Source organism: Wyeomyia smithii, chromosome 2, assembly GCF_029784165.1.
Source record: "Wyeomyia smithii strain HCP4-BCI-WySm-NY-G18 chromosome 2, ASM2978416v1, whole genome shotgun sequence".
In the NCBI taxonomy this organism is placed as follows: Eukaryota; Metazoa; Arthropoda; class Insecta; order Diptera; family Culicidae; genus Wyeomyia; species Wyeomyia smithii.
This window is the reverse complement of record NC_073695.1, coordinates 107,595,593-107,619,301: the sequence shown is the minus strand read 5'-3', so window position 1 is coordinate 107,619,301 and position 23,709 is coordinate 107,595,593. Positions and strand designations below refer to the sequence as shown.

General features: G+C 36.5%; 1 protein-coding gene across 1 annotated transcript; it reads left to right on the top strand.

Annotated features, from left to right (window-relative positions):
- The first annotated feature begins 490 nt into the window (after positions 1-490).
- Positions 491-23,422, top strand: LOC129719801 (G-protein coupled receptor Mth2-like). The gene is made up of 5 exons (XM_055671207.1): positions 491-958; positions 1,025-1,157; positions 21,373-21,795; positions 21,865-22,225; positions 22,864-23,422. Exons 1-4 carry the CDS (start codon positions 491-493, stop codon positions 21,888-21,890), a joined length of 1,050 nt encoding a protein of 349 aa, XP_055527182.1. The 3' UTR covers positions 21,891-22,225; positions 22,864-23,422.
- The last annotated feature ends 287 nt before the right edge of the window (positions 23,423-23,709 follow it).

Below are 23,709 nucleotides of genomic sequence, written 5' to 3'. Positions count from 1 at the left end.
TAGAGTAATAATGATTATTGATATATTACAAAATTAACACGAAATTCATCTATCCAATCGCATATTTATTATTGTAAATCATAGTGTTACTATTGCTTTAGGTCAAACCTAATATTCTAATGATTTCTTATTTTACTTTTGTAGAATGTGTAGAATGTAAAATGTATAGAAAACAAAACATAGTCCTACGTTTCACGGCACTACAGAGATAGTTATTTGTTACCTTCTTGGTTCTATAAGAATTGAGTAACAAAGGCGTTCTAGAAATGAACCTTTTTTTTTTTGGCGATGCGTTGACATACACAACATTCACGACCACAGGAAGAAGAGTTATAACCATGGAAACAACAACAGGTTTGTGATGAATATTTTTCAACCAGGTATTTCGACTCCCATGCTCCTCATCACCAGTCACTTCGTTGTGCAGTTTAGTCTCGATTAAATTGTTACAGTAGCCACAGAGGATTAGGCGCTCGCGGTTACTTAAACAATGTTTCTCGCGGATGTGTTGCTCGTCTTGGGACTGTTAACAACTCAACGGTGGTTCTTTATTAGAAGTGAAAGTAAACTGCCATGTGATTTCTTGGACTCGGTGGACATCACAGATGGTGTGAAGACTAGCGACGGAAAGAAAGAACATGAGGGTATTATTTATGAACCGCAAAACTACGGAACGTTAGAATACGTTTATGACAGTAGTGGGCAGAAAGTTCAAGCATCAAACCACGTTCGCGGGTGTGTTTGTCGTGTAAAATCTTGCTTCTATATGTGCTGTTCAGAAAAAAACATTTTGTACAATTCCTCGTATCCATCGTGTCGAAATGAGCCTTTGGAAGTGCGCGTCAACGTTTCAGGTGAACTTGTCGATCTAGCAACTGACCCAAATTTGTTCAAGGCGCTGCGTGTTCCCGATTGTGTCGCAACGTACGCGGACTTAAGTGAATGGAAAATGAACCGGGTTAGTTAATTACTTACCCTACTACGATAAAATTTTTTGTCTCAATGTGTTATTGTTGGTTTTTAGACCGGTTTTGTACATTCGTTTGGAGCGGTGGAAATTAAGCAGAAAGAGTATTGCTTGCATGTCCACAATGAAGAAGAGGCAGCGGATTTGTTTTTTTGTCCAGAGGATAGCATTGGGATAGCTAAAATTAGCGGTAAGGATTTTCATGTTTTCATTAAAAATAGAAAGGCACCTCATTATAAAAACCTATTATAGTTGAAATGTTTTTGTAAGAAGTACTGTGATAGTTTTAAATAAGTTCTTTTGAAGAAAAAAAAAAGAAACTCACGAATCTTATAATATTTATCAGTCCACCGATCAAACACATCGTTTTTACCCTAAAAATATTTGTTATCATCAATACCTTCCCAAATTAGCATTTTTCAATAGCTTCTCATAAATGAGTCGTATTCCAAAAAAATAAACAAATAGCACAAAGTGACATCTTTTGCCTATATCAAGTTCAACCAAATAAAAAAATGGTCGATGGGGAATTCATGGTTGCCCGTTTTTTTGAGGAATTGCTCAACACGAATAAAGATCCACATCTTGGCAAATTTTTTAAATGCACTGACATTAATATTAATAAAAATCTATGAGATCTTTTTAGATATGGACTGTGCTGAAGAGACTGGCTAAAGTCGCATCAAAACTGGAACAGAAAGTTAATGGATGCTAATTATGAAAAACTGGACAGAGGATGCTAATTAAAAAAATGTGATAACTTGTTTTGACAGACGATAGTTCCAACTTTTCGGTGGCGTCACTATAAGTATCATTCACAATTCTTTCAAGCAATATTAACTATAATATTCACAGGGTACTACCTGACTAGAATTTTCAAGTCAGATTGGGGATGAAGTAAATGCCAATAGTTCAAGTTTGTTAATACTATAATACAAAAAAACTGCGTTACTTTAGTATTTGGGAATGTACCGTAACACCTTAACTGAAAACGCTACACGTTTGATGTGGGCTAGCACGAGATATTAGTCCCAACATTTCGATCTTAATTTCTCCAAGGGTTCGAACGTATATAGGGGTAAACAGGGTAAGACCGCCCTGCGGGGTAAAACCGCCCACCGTAGTTTTGCTATCAAGCGATATAATGATTGAAAAAAAAAAATTTTACGTATCAATTACAGAATAATTACATAACATTTTGCACCCTTTTCTGTTTTGATAGTGCGCGAACGGTCACAGAAATAATCAAAAACAACCTTTCAGCTGGCAACCAGTCAATGCGCTATTGTTTTGCGGCAACGGGACTTAAGGTTTTTCTGTTTAAAAATCTGTTGTTTTGTTCGTGAATATACGTTTAATTGCTTGCTTGAATCTGTCTTTTTTCGGAAATATCGAAGACCGTGAGTAATTTTGTAATTTTGACTACTTTTTCGGTGAAACATGAAAATGTTCCACTGGGGGTAAAACCGCCATGTATACAACTGTTTGTTGTTTTACTTCCAGACCCAAATGCCTCGACACTACAAAGAGAATATTTACAGGATCAGTAAAGCAATTTCAAGCCACATAAGACATTGAGGTTAATCGACCATTTTCGATTTGGTTGAAGCTTTTCTAGTAATATTTTTTTAACGCGACTAATTTTTGAAAAAAGTAAATTTGTGTAAAAATGGTATTAATGAACAAAAATAATTTTAGAGCCAGGACGGTTTATTTGATCGGTGTGACATCTCCGGCAGAGTTGTTTTGTTCGTGAATATATGTTTAATTGCTTGCTTGAATCTGTCTTTTTTCGGAAATATCGAAGACCGTGAGTAATTTTGTAATTTTGACTACTTTTTCGGTGAAACATGAAAATGTTCCACTGGGGGTAAAACCGCCATGTATACAACTGTTTGTTGTTTTACTTCCAGACCCAAATGCCTCGACACTACAAAGAGAATATTTACAGGATCAGTAAAGCAATTTCAAGCCACATAAGACATTGAGGTTAATCGACCATTTTCGATTTGGTTGAAGCTTTTCTAGTAATATTTTTTTAACGCGACTAATTTTTGAAAAAAGTAAATTTGTGTAAAAATGGTATTAATGAACAAAAATAATGTGTGGTGTGACATCTCCGGCAGATTTAAAAATGGTAGTTTTTTACTTCCGAAAAAAGTACACACTCTTAAATAAATTTGGAGAAAAGATATAAAAATAGGATTAAATTTTTTTTTTCAAATTTTAAAAGAACATGTTTTTGCCTGCAAAATCTACAAAAGATAAGCTAAAATTTGATGGTTGTTGGATCATGGATCATAGAAATATTAATAGCTCCAATTTTGTAAAGAAATTTTTTGGGCGGTTTGTTTGATGGATAGAGCCGTTGGTAATTTTGTTCTTCAAAAAAAAAAAAAAAAGATTGAAAATATGAATTAAAAAAATAATAATTATTATAAATTGAATATCTTGAAAAACCCCAATTCTGGAAAACCTGTTTATTTTGAAAACCACAAAAACTTACCTAAACATTGATTTGAACTTAGATAATCAAAAAACAAAATAAGTTGAAACTTAGAAAAAAAATTTTTTTTTAGATTTTTCACAGTATATATTTTATTCAAAAAGAAAAAAATACCAGTTACAACTTTGTCAAAGACACTATACCGACAACATCAACTGTTTTGACCCTAAGAACATATTTTTTATCCTCAAAAAATGGTGGGCGATCTTACCCCGCTGGTGGGCGGGCTTACTCCGCACGAAAAACATCTGCACATTTTCAATGATTTTTTAAAATTGAAAAAAAAAGAACTGGAAAATAAACAAAAATATTTGAGTTCTTATTTTTTAAATGCAGGTTAATAGAAGAATCTCTTAGCGAAGAAAAAATGAAATTGCAGCCGCAACTTTTTTTTCTTAAACAAAATTGCTTAAGGGGGCGGTCTTACTCCGCTTACCCCTAACAGAGTTATACGCTATTTCAGATGCATTTGAAAAGTAGTGCAATAGTATTTCTCCTTTGCTACTATAACTATACTACCTCTACTAAGGAAACCTCTTCATCCCAGTCAATGACTAATGTCCATTTTATTCCGAGCAGAAGCAGAGCTACGATCACAGCTTTTAATTCGAGTAAATCGTATAAACGCAGTATGCGTGGTTCGTTATAACCAGATGTTTTGTGATGAACTAATTATTTACTAATATTTATTCAGAATTTTAATTGTGTGTTCTGCCACGAACGGTGACATATCAACACTATTACATATATTTGACATTTTATTTTATAAAAAGATTGTAATTGCTTTCAGAGTATAAAATAATTGTTGAAATATTGTCAACCTACTTGTCAAGTAAAAAAAAAATAACTTGAAACCTTCACCTAATCTTACACCTATCTCACTAACTATAAAGAGAGTTAATCGTTGTGATTGAGGATTGAAACGATTTTTGTTGGAACTAATTGATAATTTGGATTGACATATTTTCTAATGTTTCCACATTAGTAAGTATGTGTAGTTCATTCGTGCTAAACCAGCGAGAACGCTTCAATATCATTTTCAGAGGTTTATTCTGAATCCTTTGAAGCATCTTTTTTTCTGGTTGCACAATAAACTTGTCCAGATGGAGACTGCATATAACATTGCTGGTCTGAATATTTGTTTGTAAAGTAACAGTTTTTTCCTGAGACAAAGTCTAGAATTTCCGTTGATAAGGGGATACGAACATTTTACATATCTATGGCACTTTGTTTGGATATTCTCAATGTGCTCCTTGAAAGTAAGATTTTTATCATAAATTAGCAATAAGTATTTAACTTGATCAGATCAATTTGAGATTGCAACTCCATTTTAACAACATGATTATTCGTAGGTTTGAGAAAACTATTGATTTTTGAGGAAAAATAATTAATAGTGTTTCAAGCATTAGGAGAAATCTTCCATTTCTTGCAGCCTACTGCATATGACACGAATGCTTTTTCTTTTTACGGAAATGCTTGTATCGTCACAAAACAGAGATTTTTCACATCCTGGTGGTAAATCAGGGAGATCAGAAGTAAAAATATTATATAACACTGGACTCAAGATACTTTCTTGAGGTACACAAGCTCTAACAGGCAATCTATCAGATTTACCATTTAAATAGTTAACCTGAAGAGTGCGGTCAGTCAAGTAAGTTTGAATCATGCTTGTGATGTGAAGAGGAAAACGAAAATTGGACATTTTAGCTATCAAACCTTCATGACAAACACTGTCGAATGCTTTTTCGATGTCTAGAAGAGCAGCTTCAGTGGAATAACCTTCAGATTTATTGGCTCGAATCATATTAGTTACTCTATGTAATTGATGAGTCGAATGCCCATGGCAGAATCCAAACTGCTCATTTGCAAAAATTGACTTTTCATTAATATGTGTCATCATTCAAATAAGAAGTATTCTTTCAAAAAGTTTGCTTATAAAAAGAATAGATTAATTGGACGATAACTTGATGCTTCAGCTGGATTTTTCCAGATTTTAAAATTGGAGTGACTTTGGCATTTTTCCATTTTGAGGGAAAATATGCTAATTCAAAGCATCTGTTTAAAATTCTCATCAAGAAATTTAAAGAGCTTTTGGGAAGTCTTTTGAAAAATAATTAAAATTACCCATTATCTCCTGGTGCTTTCATGTTTCGAAGTTCTTGATATTTTATTCAGTTTTATTGATGAGAGGGACTTATTTTTTGTTAAGAGGAAGTCACGCAATGGCATTGTAGATTTCAGCGTATAGGAAGGGTAACTGGTGGGAAGCCCGAGAATAAACCCATACTTAAAGTCCTTTTTGACATCGGATGGCCTGGTTCTACTAAGATTCGATCCGCATGACAAAGCGGACTCTGTAAACTTGCAGCTACGCTGGGGAGCTGCGTTCTTGATCTTGAGTTCTTGATAATAGTTTGTATCTCATTCAAGTTTGTTTCCAGTACCTCTTCAGAAAGAAATTTTTTAGTGGTGATCATACTTTTGTGATACTTCATTTTCAATAGGACTCATTACGTTCAAATTGAAATTATGAATACTCTCGAACTGCTGAGCAAGTTTTTGAGCTTTTTGTTCATTCGTAAGAAATGTGGTCATCATCTTTGAGGACTGGAACGGGCTTTGAAGGTTTCTTAAGAACCTTCGAAAGCTTCCAGAAAGGTTTGGAATATAGGTTTGGAGTAGTTGTTCAACTTCTCTCATGAAATTTTCATTTAGCAGAAGAGTGAATCTATGTTCAATTTCCGTTTGTAAATCTTTAAGAATAACTTTCAAAGCAGGATCACGAAATCTTTGATATTGTTGTATCCGTATGTTCTTCAAACGTATAAGAAGTTGAAGCTCGTTATCAATAATTGGTGTATTAAATTTCACTCTAGCCTTAGGAACTGATAAATTCCGGGTATTGAAAATTAAACTGCACAAATCCGTCAATATCAGCACTATTTTGTAAAACAATATCACAATTCAAGCTTTCTTTGATCGTGGTACGATATCGATCCCAATTGGCCTTGTGATAATTAAACACATACCTACGGGTTTCACGGGATATGGAAAAAGTTATAGGACGATGATCAGAATCAAAACCAGCATGGGTTAATAAATCACTGCATGAACGACTTTGATTTGTTAATACCAAATCAATTGTGGATGGATTCCTGACAAGAGAAAAACATGTAGGACGATTTGGAAATAAAACTGACTTCAATCCAGCCGACCAATCGTTAAACAATATTTTTCCATTGGAATTGCTTTGTGCATTATTTCATGATCGATGTTTTGCATTAAAATCACCGATGATAAAAAATTTAGATTTATTTCTCGTAAGTTTTTGTAAATCTCCCTTGAAATGATTTTTCTGCTCACCAGTGCATTGAAAAAGTAAACACACTGCAGCTATAAATAAAATGCCAATATCTGTTTCAATTTTAATTCCTAAACATTCAATAACCTTCGTTTCAAGATGGGGCATAACACGATGTTTTATTCGGTGGACGGTGGATGACTATTGCAACTCAACTCTTTCGAAACTGTGAACACAAATATAATTGTGATTTCTTTTTAGTTTAGGCTTCAAAAGCGTTTCAGTCACAACTGCTATATGCACATCATGGACTGTTGAAAAATTAAAAAGATAATCTTCTCTCACTTTTAAAGAGCGAGCATTTCAATTTGGAAAATTGACAAAATTATTTAAAGTTATTGCTGAACTTCAATTTTATAACAATTTCAGTTGTAAATTTTATACCTACCTGAACAGCTTCGTGCATCGAGTTACAGCTCAACAGAGCGGACATTAACTGCAGCATGGATTGTTTTAGGTAATAAAGCAAAAAGTAAATGATGATGATGGTCCCACCTCATACCCATACATCGGTTTGAGCTGGACGATTTATCTATATGAGATACTAGCTGACCCGGCAAACTTCGTCTCGCCTATTTTAGTGTTCAATTTAATAATTTTAAACATTTCAAACTCATTGATTGATTGATTGATTGATTCATATTCATTATCGGAATGACAACATCCTCGACTCTTGGCTTTTGTACATCACCTCTATTCCGGAATTATATTGAATGCATTTCAGTTATTTTCGTTGTTTTTTAGAAACTGAAAGTGGTCATCTTCGAATTCGAAATGGTGTCCAGGGTCAATGCTTGGCTTCTATACATCATTTCGATTACGGAAATATCCATTTGCAGAAATATTCGGTTATTTCCGGCTGTTTCCCAGAAGATGCCATTTTACAATTCAAACTGGTGTCTGAGGTAAATTTTTAGCTCCTTGCATCATTCTGGATCCGGTGATACACATATTTGGTCACTTCAGGCTATTTTTCAGAAACCGTGAGTCGCCATCTTGGATTTAAAAATGGCATTTGGAGACATTTTCTGACCCCTGAGCGTCATTCAGGATTAAGAAACACTCATATTGGGTGGTATTTTGTCATTTTTTGCTGTTTTCCAGACACCGGAAGTCGCCATCTTATTCAATATGTTGTCTGAGGTCGATAGGTCGATTTGTAGCTACAGTGCATCATAACAATCCCGAAGATACGCATATTGGGTGGTATTTGATCATTTGCCGCTGTTTTTCAAAAACCGGAAGTCGCCATCTTAAATTTCAAAATGGCATTGGGGACAGTTTTTGGCCTCTGAGCGTCATTCTGGATTAAGAAACACTCCTATTGGGTGGTATTTGTAATTTTCGGCTGTTTTCCAGACACCGGAAGTCGCCATCTTACAGTTCAAAATGTTGTCTGAGGTCGATGGGTCGATTTGTGGCTTCAGTGCATCATCAATTCCGGAAATACCCATATTGGGTGGTATCTGGTCATATGCCACTCCCAGTTCCCACAAATGACATGTTGGTGACCTTTTAGAGAAGATTTATATTTGTATGAAGAATATGTTCTGAAAATTGTCAGGAATGCTGAAAAAGCGTTGAAAAGACGGAGCTTAGAGCCTTATACAAACTTTTAGTAATTGTCACAAAGTGGTTTGTTAGAAATATTCTGCTTTATCGTATTAACAACTTGGGGATATTTATAGGAGAAACCAGAAACGTTTCTTATTTTCGAATTGTCACCGCGAGTCGTATTTTCATCAATACATTCATGAATATTTTTCGTGACAAAGTTCTAGAATAAATTATTACAGTCGTGACCAAATTAGAAATGACTGAATGTGTGCATATAAACTAATGACATACAACAAGTTGAAATTGCGATAAATGCCTTAAGTCTTTTCCAAATACATTTCCATTTTCGTGGTGAAAGTATACCGTCTACCCCTTAAAATTTTCATGTGCCCTCAGAAAAACTAGGATTAGATAATGTTCAAAAAATTTTAAATATTCCGGAAACAAAAAAAAAATATTCATTCCTCTTTTTAATCATATTTCTGTTCGGATGCAACTTCTGGTTTAACATTGTTACAAAATATATGAAAATTTTAGAGGAAAATTTACAAATCATATTATGTTATAATTTTGTAACATTCACATTTAATGTTTTCAGTAATCATCGCCCCCATCTTGATGAACCAAAAAACTAAAGGTATTCGTCACCAATAATTTTTGGTGAACTCTCTAAAAAGACTAATTGTTTTCGAGAGTGATCATTTCTAGATTCTTTAATGAAGATCAATTAATACGGGGACTATACTAATCGAACGTTGGACTGAGGACATATTCCCTCCATATTGTACTAATATTTTCTTTGTTACTTGATTGAAAAAGGTTAATTACTTGAATTCATGTGACAATGTTAATAAGATATTTTTAAAAAGGATCACATATTCTTCTTTAACAACATTTGACACATATCTGCTTACAAAAGTCACGGTGACCAAGCAGTAACATTTGTCGGTCAAAGCAAAATGTTTACTTTTCCTAATATTTACTCAAACTAAAAGAGGTAACTATCAAAGTCACCGAGGCAATGCTAAAAACTTATAAGTTTTTTAAAAAGCCACAATTTTTTTTAAACAAAACTTTTGATGTATATGTGATGTATGTTTTCTCACGAGGGTCACAGTGACTAACTGGAAAAACTATTCCTATGATATGTCACCATGAATTTATTAAAAAACATTCATTCGTACCTCTTAACGATTTGGTGACTATTCTAAGACAAAATATATTTTGTTCTTCAAAATAACACCGTGACTACCTTATGAAAAAAAAAAATACTTATGCTTCCAAAACAAATTAAATCTTTCTGTGACTCTTAAGAGAAACACTAATAAATTGTAATTTAATTGTCACAGAGACAAAAATAGGAAATATTTGGTTTCTTGATCATAGCTTTAGTGTCCTTTGTAAGAAAATTTACACAAGTTTGTCTATAAAAAGTAATAGTTACTCTATTACAAAAACTACTTCCATATCTTTTTAAAACGTTTGGGGGACAATATTGAGACAAAAAGTTTATGTAATTTGTGACACTTGTGCGGATTGGGCTGATTTTCGGAGACCGGAGGTCGCCATATTGGATTTCAAAATGGGATTTGGAGACAATTTCTGGTCACTGTGCGACATTCTGGTTGAAGAAACACCCATATTGGATGTTATTTGATCATTTTCGGCTGTTTTCCAGACACCGGAAGTTGCCATCTTAAAATTCAAAATGTTTTCTGAGATCGATTTGTGGTCAGTGCATCATAACAATTCCGGAAATACCCATATTGGGTGTTATTTGGTCATTTGCCGCTGTTTTTCGGAAACCGGAAGTCGCTACTTGAATTTTAAAATGGCATTAGGGGACAGTTTTTGGTCTCTGAGCGTCATTTTGGTTAAAGAAACACTCATATTGGGTGGTATTTGGTAATTTTCGACTGTTTTCCAGACACCGGAAGTCGCTAGCTTACAATTCAAAATGTTGTCTGAGGTCGATAGGTCGATTTGTGGCTTCTGTGCATTGTAACAATTCCGTAAATATGCATATTGGGTGGTATTTGGTCATTTGCCGCAGTTTTTCTGAAACCTGAAGTCGCCATCTTAGATTTCGAAATGGTATTTGGAGATATGCCAGAAGAAAGAAGGGTGTCAAAACATTATGGACATGTTTGTTACACCTGAAAACATTCACTTGCCAAATTTGGTTATATTTGCTTGATTGGTTCTCTAGCTGTGCGAAATTTGAGTATCATTTGTATGGGACCCCTCCCTTATAGAAGAGGGAGAGGTGTCAAACCATTATGGATATATTTGCTACCCCCAAAAACATTCACCTGCCAAATTTGGTTCCAATTAGTTGGTTAGTTCTCGAGATAAGCAGAAATTTGTGTTTCATTTGTATGGAACTCCAGAAGAAGGAGGGGAGTCAAACCTTAATGGGCATACAGTCGAATCACTCTATTACGACAATTCATATAGCGACAAATCTCTCTATAGCGACATTCTCAATGGTCCCTTCTGCTTCCTATTCATAAAACTGATTCGTTTTTTTGCGACATTTCTCCATAACGACGGTCCCTTGCGTTGTCGTTATAGAGCGATTCGACTGTATTTGTTGCCTCTAAAAACATTCACATACTAAATTTGGTTGTATTTGGCTGATTGGTTCTCGAGCTGTGCGAAATTCGTGTTTCATTTGTATGGAAACCCTCCCTTGTAGAAGACGGAGGGGTGTCAAACCATTAGGGATATATTTGTTACCCCTAAAAACAACTACCTACCAAATTTGGTTCTATTGCTTGGTTAGTTCTCGAGATGTGGAGGAACTTGTGTTTCATTTGTATGGAACCCCACCCTTCCAGAAGAGGGAGGGGTGTCGAACTAATATGTACATATTTGTTACTCCTAAAAACATCCACATGCCAAATTTGGTTCCATTTGCTTGGTTAGTTTTTGAGATGTGCCGAAATTTGTATTTCGTTTGTATGAGACCCCTCCCTTCAAGCAAGAGGGAGGGGTCTCAAACCATCACAGGAACCTCTCTTGGCCCCTAAAACCCCTACATACAAATTTTCACGTCGATCGGTTCGGTAGTTTTCGAGCCTATATGGATCAGACAGACAGACAGACAGACAGACGGACAGACAGACAGACAGACAGACAGACAGACAGACAGACAGACAGACAGACAGACAGACGGACAGACAGACAGACAGACAGACAGACAGACAGACAGACAGACAGACAGACAGACAGACAGACAGACAGACAGACAGACAGACAGACAGACGGACAGACAGACAGACAGACAGACAGACAGACAGACAGACAGACAGACAGACAGACAGACAGACAGACAGACAGACAGACGGACAGACAGACAGACAGACAGACAGACAGACAGACAGACAGACAGACAGACAGACAGACAGACAGACAGACAGACAGACAGACAGACAGACAGACAGACAGACAGACAGACAGACAGACAGACAGACAGACAGACAGACAGACAGACAGACAGACAGACAGACAGACAGACAGACAGACAGACAGACAGACAGACAGACAGACAGACAGACAGACAGACAGACAGACAGACAGACAGACAGACAGACAGACAGACAGACAGACAGACAGACAGACAGACAGACAGACAGACAGACAGACAGACAGACAGACAGACAGACAGACAGACAGACAGACAGACAGACAGACAGACAGACAGACAGACAGACAGACAGACAGACAGACAGACAGACAGACAGACAGACAGACAGACAGACAGACAGACAGACAGACAGACAGACAGACAGACAGACAGACAGACAGACAGACAGACAGACAGACAGACAGACAGACAGACAGACAGACAGACAGACAGACAGACAGACAGACAGACAGACAGACAGACAGACAGACAGACAGACAGACAGACAGACAGACAGACAGACAGACAGACAGACAGACAGACAGACAGACAGACAGACAGACAGACAGACAGACAGACAGACAGACAGACAGACAGACAGACAGACAGACAGACAGACAGACAGACAGACAGACAGACAGACAGACAGACAGACAGACAGACAGACAGACAGACAGACAGACAGACAGACAGACAGACAGACAGACAGACAGACAGACAGACAGACAGACAGACAGACAGACAGACAGACAGACAGACAGACAGACAGACAGACAGACAGACAGACAGACAGACAGACAGACAGACAGACAGACAGACAGACAGACAGACAGACAGACAGACAGACAGACAGACAGACAGACAGACAGACAGACAGACAGACAGACAGACAGACAGACAGACAGACAGACAGACAGACAGACAGACAGACAGACAGACAGACAGACAGACAGACAGACAGACAGACAGACAGACAGACAGACAGACAGACAGACAGACAGACAGACAGACAGACAGACAGACAGACAGACAGACAGACAGACAGACAGACAGACAGACAGACAGACAGACAGACAGACAGACAGACAGACAGACAGACAGACAGACAGACAGACAGACAGACAGACAGACAGACAGACAGACAGACAGACAGACAGACAGACAGACAGACAGACAGACAGACAGACAGACAGACAGACAGACAGACAGACAGACAGACAGACAGACAGACAGACAGACAGACAGACAGACAGACAGACAGACAGACAGACAGACAGACAGACAGACAGACAGACAGACAGACAGACAGACAGACAGACAGACAGACAGACAGACAGACAGACAGACAGACAGACAGACAGACAGACAGACAGACAGACAGACAGACAGACAGACAGACAGACAGACAGACAGACAGACAGACAGACAGACAGACAGACAGACAGACAGACAGACAGACAGACAGACAGACAGACAGACAGACAGACAGACAGACAGACAGACAGACAGACAGACAGACAGACAGACAGACAGACAGACAGACAGACAGACAGACAGACAGACAGACAGACAGACAGACAGACAGACAGACAGACAGACAGACAGACAGACAGACAGACAGACAGACAGACAGACAGACAGACAGACAGACAGACAGACAGACAGACAGACAGACAGACAGACAGACAGACAGACAGACAGACAGACAGACAGACAGACAGACAGACAGACAGACAGACAGACAGACAGACAGACAGACAGACAGACAGACAGACAGACAGACAGACAGACAGACAGACAGACAGACAGACAGACAGACAGACAGACAGACAGACAGACAGACAGACAGACAGACAGACAGACAGACAGACAGACAGACAGACAGACAGACAGACAGACAGACAGACAGACAGACAGACAGACAGACAGACCGGACTGCATTTTTATAGGTATAGATTTTTAAAAACATGCAATGTAACCAGTTGGCAAACAAATAACGGACTGGTTACTAATTTCAGACATAGTTACCCTTCAAATGAATACCTACCAGAAATTTATTTAAAAAAATGATGAATTTCCAACCCAAGGCTCACCCAGAATGTTTCCAATCCGAAAATTGTCTGGATTTGAATAGGAAATAAACCCAATGTTTAAGGGCGTTCACTAATCAGAATTGGTTCTAGATAACGATCTAGAACTACGAGAGAGATCCAATGATACTATAGTTCTCGATAACGAGCTCTACATATCACAGGCAAACTCAAGCCTTTTCAGTTTTTGCTCCAAACCCTATTTTAAATCGTAAAAACAGATGAATTGTTAAAAAGAAAGTAAAATAATTTAGAAAATATTATAAACCGGAAGGCAGTTTGTCAACCCGATATGCTTTCAGGTGTTTAAACTTGATGTACTCAACATCAAGATTGTCTATGTTAGTCTACGCGCGCGTGACTCAAACATGTGTAGCCGACTCTTGTTTTACTCTCCTATTTATTATTACATAACTATATTCAAACAAAAAATCCATCATCATCAATGAACATAAGGGGCCGTTCCTAAACCACGTGGTCATAAAGAGAGGGACGGGGGGGTTTGTCAAAAGTCCACGAAAGACCCCGCACGGGGGTGGGGGGGGGTGTTAACGAAATTACCACGTGGTCATTTTTCCTGACTTATTATTGATTGTTGTCACCAAGTCAAAAATAAAGCTTTTGCCTTTCAGATATATAGAATGTACTGAAAGATTAATAATAAAAATTTAAAAAATTCAAGCGAATTTTTGGCACTTGACAAATAAAAAGACCACGTGGTTAAAGTCGCAAGGGGGGTGGGGGGGTCTGGTTAAAAGACCACAAAAGACCACGGGAGGGTACGGGGGGTATAAAAAGTGATCAAAATATGACCACGTGTACCAAATAAATTTTAAAAAATATTTAAATTTAACAATCTTCTTTATAAATTTACAATAAAACCTATGCTGTCTACAAAACAGACTTTATGTGTGAAATACAAAGCCGTTTAAACTCTGTCATTGTTGGTGCACGTTTTACTTGCCTGGGCATCGAATTGAAATAGTTTATTTCTTTGTACAACAGAGAGTTCTGTAATCTTCCAGAAATGAAATTTGGTGTTCTGGCATCTTCCGCGTTTCTAGTGTTGTACCTGTGCAAATCTCTTCCTCTGAATATCGAGGCAACATATTATTGAAAATTTTATATAGAAACACCATTGTCGAAAAATATACTCTTTGCTTCACAGAAAGCCATCGCAATGCGTCCAGCATAAAACTCAAGGAAGTGTATCTATTACATTTTAATATTAATCGCATAATTCTATTTTGTAAACGTTGCAATCTCAATATTTGCGTATTGTTTGCCAGGAATAAAATGGATAAGCAGAAATCTATATGTGGTGAAATAATTGACTTGTACAATTGAATTTTACTACTAACAGTCAATTCATTCTTTAACCGGCACAAGATACCGTATTTTCTGGCCATTTTTTGATGACATTATCAATGTGTGACTTAAAAGTTAATTTGTCATCAATAATTACTCCAACATACTTTATTTCGTTTACGCGATCAATCGGCTCACCATGAATTTCAATATTTACGTCTAGTCTGGAGTTGGCTGAAGAAATTATCAAGTACTTTGTAATGTTTCTTACTAATATTTAACTTTAGTTGCTTGAATTTTAACCAATTTGCTAGATAGTGTAAATCTTGGTTTAGAAGTGCTACATCGGTTGCTTCGCTGCAGTGAACAGAACAGTGTCATCAGCGAATAAATTAATATCACAGAACCGTAAAACTCGCTACATGTCATTAATGTAAATAATAAATAAAATGGTAGGTAGGTAGGTAGTAAAGCTTCTCGGGAGTTGGACTACCTAAATCAACACTGGCTGATTTTTCAACAACAAACACGAAAGGTTTGTTGCTGTTCGAATTTGAAATTTTACTTGACAGGACACTAGCATACGAAATGCCTAGTGGTGCCTGAGCAGGATTAATTGTTTTCAATTTGTTGTTTTCTAAATTTGAAATATTACCTACAGGAAATACTGGTGATGCCTAAACAGTGTTGAAAGTTTTTTGATTACCCACATGAATGTTATTGACAACAGGTTGTTTTGAATACCTACGCCGCCTGCAAGAAATAATTTTTGACCTGACAGGACAGTAATTGAAATTTGATTTGTGTTTACCCCCACAATTTACACATTTGAAAATATCACTACTCACTAGAGTCTCTTTGTGACAAAGCTAAATCTGCCGGTACCCGCATAAGTGTCCCATACTGATTTTTGTCACTTTGGAGTTATCATCGGGAACCGCCTTAATTGTTATCATATTTTCCAAAAAAATCTGAAATTGATACTATAGTATGGAAAAACTTGAAAAAAAAAACCAAGCTGTGTTGGTCCCATATTAAAAGTACCCGCATTACAGTCCCACTGCATAGTGGTACAAACTGCATACATATAATTTTGCTCCAGATTAGTGTACATCGAATAATTTTAGGCATATAGAATTATGTCATTTAATTAACTAAACTAATGATGTTTTTCTGTAGAACAATCTACGTAGCCGGTTATACTGTCGATTGCTGGTTGAATATATATGCGATGGGACAAAATATGCGAGTGCTTTTGAGATGTACCCGCATATTTTGTCCCACATTGTTTTTTTTCTAGTTATATAACGTAAAACCAATTCCACCCATGGTATTTTGTTCTCAACGTTAACCTTGTGGTGCCATGAAACTGTTCTGGTCATTGTTTTTGGGTGTAATTGCTTGAAATAGCTGGAAATCAGAAAATTTACGGATGATATTCAATCGCCGTTTTCTCAACATGCTGTTTTTCATTATGGGACAGTTATCCGGGTACCGGCAGAAATATATAAAGGTGAATAAGACGTAGCTTGCGCAATACCAAATAGTTAATCGTAGGGAAGAGGGGGGCAGATTCGGATACTTTTTCCACCATGATTTTCATTATTTTCTTGTTTTTTTTGAAAAAAAAAATCTGAATTCATCCTGGATATTGCTTGGACACCAGAATATCATATAAGCGTGTTAGTAGTGTGCGATGATGCGATTTTGATTGATTTATTTGAATTTTTCAAAATTGCTTTTTTTGTCCAAATGTGCCCCGTGTGTGGGGTAGTTTCGAACAGTCCTGGGGCACTTTCGGACAGTGTTGAGAAACTTTTCTACATTAATAAAAATTTTGTGTTTTTCAACTATTTCTTCCACATAAAGATAGTGCCCATAGTGCCCCACCACCATCCGAAGACAAATCTTAATTTTATCTAATAAATAAAATCTTTGTTTCCCCGATGTTATCATGTTTTTTTTATTGCATATTAGTTACGAACTAAGGTGGTGTACTTAAATTTTTAAATCGTTCACAAAGGAATTAGGAAAATACTTACAACTTTAAGCTCAAACGTTTGAAAACATGAATGAAAAATGGCACTGTGTTGTTTTCGTAAGTAATAAACAACCAAGAGCTATTTTTATATATATGGTATATCTTGGTGGAAGGGCTGCCAACTTACTTATATTTTTAGTTTGATTGAAATTTGTACCATTCGTTTTATTTAAGCTCTGTCCGAAATTGTCCCCCATTCCCCTACATGAGAATTCATCAATTCACTAGGATTTTTGATTCATTGACACTGAAGACGGATTTATTAATACGATTCCGAATCCACTTGTGCACGAGTCAAATGTTGCCTTCTGAAGCCACACCCAACGCAAACGGGGAACATTTTATTACTTTGGGGCAATTTTTTATTACTTATTGTGTCTTATGAATGCGCATTATACACAATTAGTAACAACTAAAAAGTAACAAAAAATATGACGGCCACACGCTTGTATGTGTTTCTGCAGGAGAACATACAGCCAAGCACCGCAATGCATGTGTTAGCAAAACTTCACTCGCTGCATTTGTATTGATGCAACGATCAGATTAATTTTTGTCCTCTTCATCCACACATAATGAGAATCTCACCCGTCAACCTCAAATGTCTAATTAGAAACACTTTCGTTTCGTCCCCCAGTGTTTACTTGAAATGAAAATATGTTATACTGTCTGAACAGAGTTGCCGAAGTTGCGAATATTGTTCTGGATGGGCACGAATTTTGTATTTTCAAACAGGTGCAAATGAGTTTCCATGAACCAATGAGTATGTTTTTTGGATAGCTTGCAAGAAAGCGAATGTTTTTGTTTTTCTCTAGCGCAGTTTACAGATCGTGATGTCATTTGAAGACGCATTTCAAGTCTTTGAAATCATCAACGTTTGCATACTCTATGACGGGGAAAATGCTGCTTGGCAGCTCTTGTCATATTCTTTCTCTACTCCGTATGCATACAACGAGCGAACTAATACACGCTCACCGGATGAATTGGAGATTGAAGAAACTTGTAATATGTGCAACATATGCGACGGTGTGTGATTTTTTTTGTGCTTGAGATGGAAAGGGACCAGTTTTCGACAGAACAAATCGTGCATGTGGTTGAAACGACCATTATTAGATAGTCGAACTCCCGTAACACGTGCTAAATATATGACAGTATGTGTTGTTACTTGACTGGGGAAGAATTTTATTGCCTTTTAAGTAATAGGTTTGTTACCTTTAAGGCAATTGCGCTATTGCTTCTAAAGTAACAAGGAAAAGTTTTGCGTGCATCAATAATAATTAAAAAGGATGTCAACAACAAGACATCCACCAATTTTGTTTATTTTTGGCGTTATACATCGATTTTTGATCAAAAGGGTTCTTCATAGAATTGAACGAATTAGAACTGACAGCCGGTGGATAAAAATTTTGTTATCCGAAGTTTCGATTTGGAATCTTGTTGTTAGTTCCAGTGGTTACAAAGCCGACGTGATGCCGTTACTGGCAGATACGACAACAGTAAGATGGAATGCATTTCGTAGCGAAATGATCGCTTCTAAAACAGTTACTGTCGGTTACGTTCGGGGAACTTTACTAACAAATAATACTGATAATTGCATGTTTAGCAACAGGGGATCATCGTATACACGATTGGAGGAGATATTGTCTTGGCGCATGAATCAGTTAACTATGAGGAATTACCGGCGATTCTAGGCCTACGTAAATTAAACTTTCACAAGCCTGGCTCGGAAGCTGTAGGCAGGGATTCTATCGTTATCATTTAGTGTGCATTTACATCTTACGATGCATGGAGATGGATTTCAAGTATTTTTGACTTTTTACAACCTTTTAGACACTAGAGAATCCTAACGTAATTTGTTTTAACATGAATTTTTACGTAGAGTTTCAGGAATTAAAAAACTAAGCAACATAACCATTGCCATTTTTGTTAAAGTGTTGCTCAACCTTTGTTTCGAGTCTAACACACGGATATTAGCATTGTTTATTCAATTTTAATAATATTTATTCAAAAAGGCAATTTGTTTTCCCGGCATCACCAAACCTAATTTTCCTTGTGGTTTTTGGCATACTCCTTCAGTCGAAATTGAAAATAAAAGTCTATGAACATTTTTATAGTAGTATTAAACATTTTGATAGAAAATAGGCGCTAGTGTGGTTCTTCGAAGTGTTCATAAGTATTCTATTTCTAAAGCCTGTAGTACACTCTTTGTCTAATGGTCAAATATTTGACCTTCTGTCATAAGGGTCAAATTTATATGACATCATGGTTTGCCCGTGTTTGCTCCATGTTAAAATTGGAGAGTGACTGGAGAGTTATCTTTGACCAAATTTTTATCTGTCAAAAAGTGACAAATATTTGACGCTCGGTCAAAGAGTGTACTACGGGCTTAAGCACGATATAGAATTTGTCAAATCGAATATATCAAGTTATCTTCGATACTTTACTTATCTGAAGAAAACATCGATGTTTTTTTGTGCTTTAGTGCCATCTTTTCCAGACATTCCTCACACTTCAACTTCGAAGTTAGTTGTATTTCTTTATGCATTCCCGAATATATCATTTTTGACAATAATAAAATTGTCGTCGACGGAAATTTTCGATAGTTGGTTCGAGACAAGAAACTCAATTCCATTTACATCAGCGAATTTTCTGCAACTTGCAAAATATTCGCACATTTTTGTGAAAATCTGCGCAAATATAAGTAGACTCAAAACAGCACAAAATCTGCAACTCTTTTCGAATCTGCACAAAGGACTCCAAAAATCCCCATATCTGTAGTCCCTGGTCTAATGATCGCGATTATATGAATACTTACTTTGTCGCAATATGAAAACTTGTTTTGTCTCAATACAAAACGAAGTAAATTTTGACGGTATATAAAAGAGTTTTCTTATGAGCGGTACGTCCAAAAACTATCTTGCCAGCCCCTTGGTTTAATTTGAATTGAGTGATAAAGACGTTCTTGAAATGAATCGTTTTTTTTTTTGGCGAAGCGTAAGAGTACGCAACATTCACGATCAATGGAAGATTACAACCATGAAAAGAACAGATTTGCGATTAATGAATACTTTGCAACCAGACATTTCGACTCGCGCGCTTCTCATCACCAGTCTTTTTGTAGTGCTTTGGTGTGCCGATAGTATTGTTACAGTACTCGTATAGGTTTTGGCGTTTGAGGTTATTAAAAGAATGCTTCTCGCAGAAGTTTTGCTCGTCTTAGGACTATTATTAATTCAACGTGGGTTTTTCATTAAAAAGCGAAAGTGAACTAGCATGTGATTACCTGCATTCGGTGAATATCACTGATGGAACGAAGACGCGTGATGGAAGATTGAACATGAAGGAATTAATTACGAACCGCGGAACTACAGAACGTTTGATTACAGTTATGAAAAAAAGGAAGTTGTATTTTTTAAATTCGTTATTGAAGGAATTCTATGTTACAAAGCATCCATAACTGTGCTTTGTCACTCCTGTTTTTTCCCCTGTTTGAATGACAAAACATGAGTACTTTTTGTTTGAATGTAATGTAATGTAATTTTTTTCCAGAACGAGACATTTCACCCTCTCACAATTGCTAAAGGATTAACTTATTCTAAAAATAGTGATAAGTTTTCGGTAATTTCTCACCGACTCTTCCAGCCATACGAAGCTTATCTGCGCAAGTGGTATATTTTGCGGGCTTTACGCAGCTACAACATATACTCGATAATTAGAATTGTACTGCATGACGATGACGATGAGTTTAAAACCGAGAACTTCTCCACTTTAATGATGTGCTTATCTGTAAATGATTGAGGTTTTAATTCGTAATTTGGGGAGAGAGCAAATTTGATTAATTCTGTAATGATTTGATGTAGAAAAAATCCATGAAATAAATAATTCTATGTACCCAATGTGGCCGTTCTATTTGTTTCTGTTCTTCATATTGATTTGCAGGTGGAATAAGAAACATGAATAAAACCTTAGAATAAGTTAATTTCAAACTAATTAGATTTCTTAAATAAAATTTTTGGGCCCTCATATTCATATATTTTATCCCTGTCTGGTACTTAAGAAATATGTTTCTTCAAATCGTGTTGACGTTCATTTTTCCAACACTTTACATTTGGTTGTTTTTTTTTTTTTTCTTTCAGGAATAGCATTGTCCATCCCCTTCCTAGTGGCTACCCTGCTGATCTACGTGTGTATACCCGAACTGCGGAATATTCACGGAAAATCACTAATATGCTACATTTTAGCATTAACTGTGACCTACATTGTGCTGCTATTCATCAATTTTCACAGCACCATGATTCCTTGTAGTGTACTCGGTTACATGCTGTATTTTTCCGTTCTGGAGAGCTTCTTCTGGTTGAACGTTATGTGTTTCGACATATTTTGGACCATCTGCAGTGGTGTGATGATAAGAAATGAATGCAAGTGTTTTCTGTATTATATGCTATACGCCTTTGGCAGCCCGATTGTGATTCTGGCACTGGCGTTGATCTTTGACTTCACTGAGCTGGTTCCCGAAGACTATAGACCACGTTTTGGAGAGACGAATTGTTTTCTTCGGAGTAAGTATTCACTAGCATGTTTTTGAATATATCATTCCAAATAACATTCCAAACTTAATTTTATTTCAGAGAATAAATGGATTGAATTTGGATAGTTTTACCTTCCTTTGCTGATCCTGGTAGTAGCGAATTTGTACTTCTTCGCGGTAACTGCAATTCAAATTATTAGAATCAAGTGTGCAACGGAAGCAGTATTTCGGAATGATTCGCCGCAACATAGTAATTTTGAGAAGGATCGCCATCGGTTTAGTCTGTATCTACGGCTTTTCATCGTAATGGGCATAACGTGGACTTTCGAAATAGTTTCCTGGGCAGCGGAAAGCGAAAACTGGTTCTTCTACTTGGCGGACATATGCAACTGCTTGCTAGGTGTGATCATATTTTTCCTGTTTGTTTGAAAGCAAAGAGTAAGGCAGCTGGTGGCTAGAAGGTAAGAAGTCATGAAATTCACAAGTTTGTAGTATGAATCGATCAAAATCATATGGCGAGTAGTTGAATTCTCGTGTAGCTGCTTTCCTTAATTTATCATTCCATGATCATTAAAACTTCGCCTTTAGTTGATGTTTCTGCCCCGCATGAAATATACATTTCGAGCACGGTAGCATTCATTTATCAGAAAGGAGCATCATCTAATCCTAGATCCTGTTGCACGAAACATATAATGAGTATGAAATCAAAACATACGGTTATTTTTGAGGCCTTAAAATTTTTATGAGTGAGTTCATAATTCATGGCAACTCAACAGTATTTGATGTTCCGTTGCGGGAACTGTCTTTACGTGGTCCTACATACGGTTGTGACTCAGGCACAACCGATGTAAATTTTAATACAAGAGCAAAGCCCATGTACAACATTTCTTCTGAAATTCGACCTTCTGTTTATACGACACATACTTTGCAGCGTTAGTGTACAGGACAATTGCAAGGCTAGCGCCACAGTCATTTTGACTCTAACGGTCACTTACAGCTGAGATTCGAGCATGCGACGACTGGCTTGTTGGGCCAGTATCGTACCTCGAGACCAACTGGAAGGTCATATTTTAATCTAAGCATTTCTTTTATTTGACAGAATTGGTAACATCCAGCCGCTTAGACAGTTTGAATCATCACCCAAAAATGCATTCAGATATTCGGGAACCAACAGATTTTCAAGTGTCCAGGAAATAAATATTTCACAGCAACCGGAATTAGCTCAAACGAATTTTTGCAGAACTTCAAGAGACGAGTATCATGCATGGAATTTGAACGGGATTATTGACAAGTGACGTAAAATTTTTATGCAGAACGACTTATTCAATAAACCAAAGTTTAATCAATCCAGTTGGATTTTCGGGCATATTGCCAGCACTCACATAACCAAACCTAACATGCATAAATAGAGAAACCTTTATGTTTTATCTCTTGGTATAATTATTATACATCGATGATAATTACCTTCTCTAATAAATTCCAGAAGGGACTAGTGGTTCGAAGATACACAGAGAAATGATAACTTTGAGTCGGCCAGAAGACTTTTTGCTCGCCAAAAATGATTGTTTATGCATGATTTCTTTCCTGATTCTATAACTATCGGGAATGAGAGTCGATGACTACTTGTACAAACTAAATCAGGTCTCTCTTATAGAGTAAATCGGAGCATATTTTATTTTATTCGTTTAAAATGCTGAAATTCGAGTTTTGCTCAAAATACCTCGAAGTGATATGTATTTTTCGGGTAGAATTTTCTCAAAACTATGATGGAATTATTAATATTCATATTGAAATGTACTCCAAAATGTTTAATATTTCAAATGCAAAAAAAAATGTTATATTTTGTTATATTTTTGGATTCCTTGACTAATTTTCTGAAAAATAATGTATCAGTTTAATTCTAGACGTTAAGTATTTGTAGCAATTATCAAAAGAAAATAAAGAA

Excerpts from the sequence above, each read along its gene's own strand:
- LOC129719801 (XM_055671207.1), top strand. The coding sequence starts at position 491 with ATGTTTCTCGCGGATGTGTTGCTCGTCTTGGGACTGTTAACAACTCAA. Across the intron at positions 959-1,024 it reads GTGAATGGAAAATGAACCGG|ACCGGTTTTGTACATTCGTT; the intron begins GTTAGTTAATTA and ends GTTGGTTTTTAG. Across the intron at positions 21,796-21,864 it reads GACGAATTGTTTTCTTCGGA|AGAATAAATGGATTGAATTT; the intron begins GTAAGTATTCAC and ends ATTTTATTTCAG.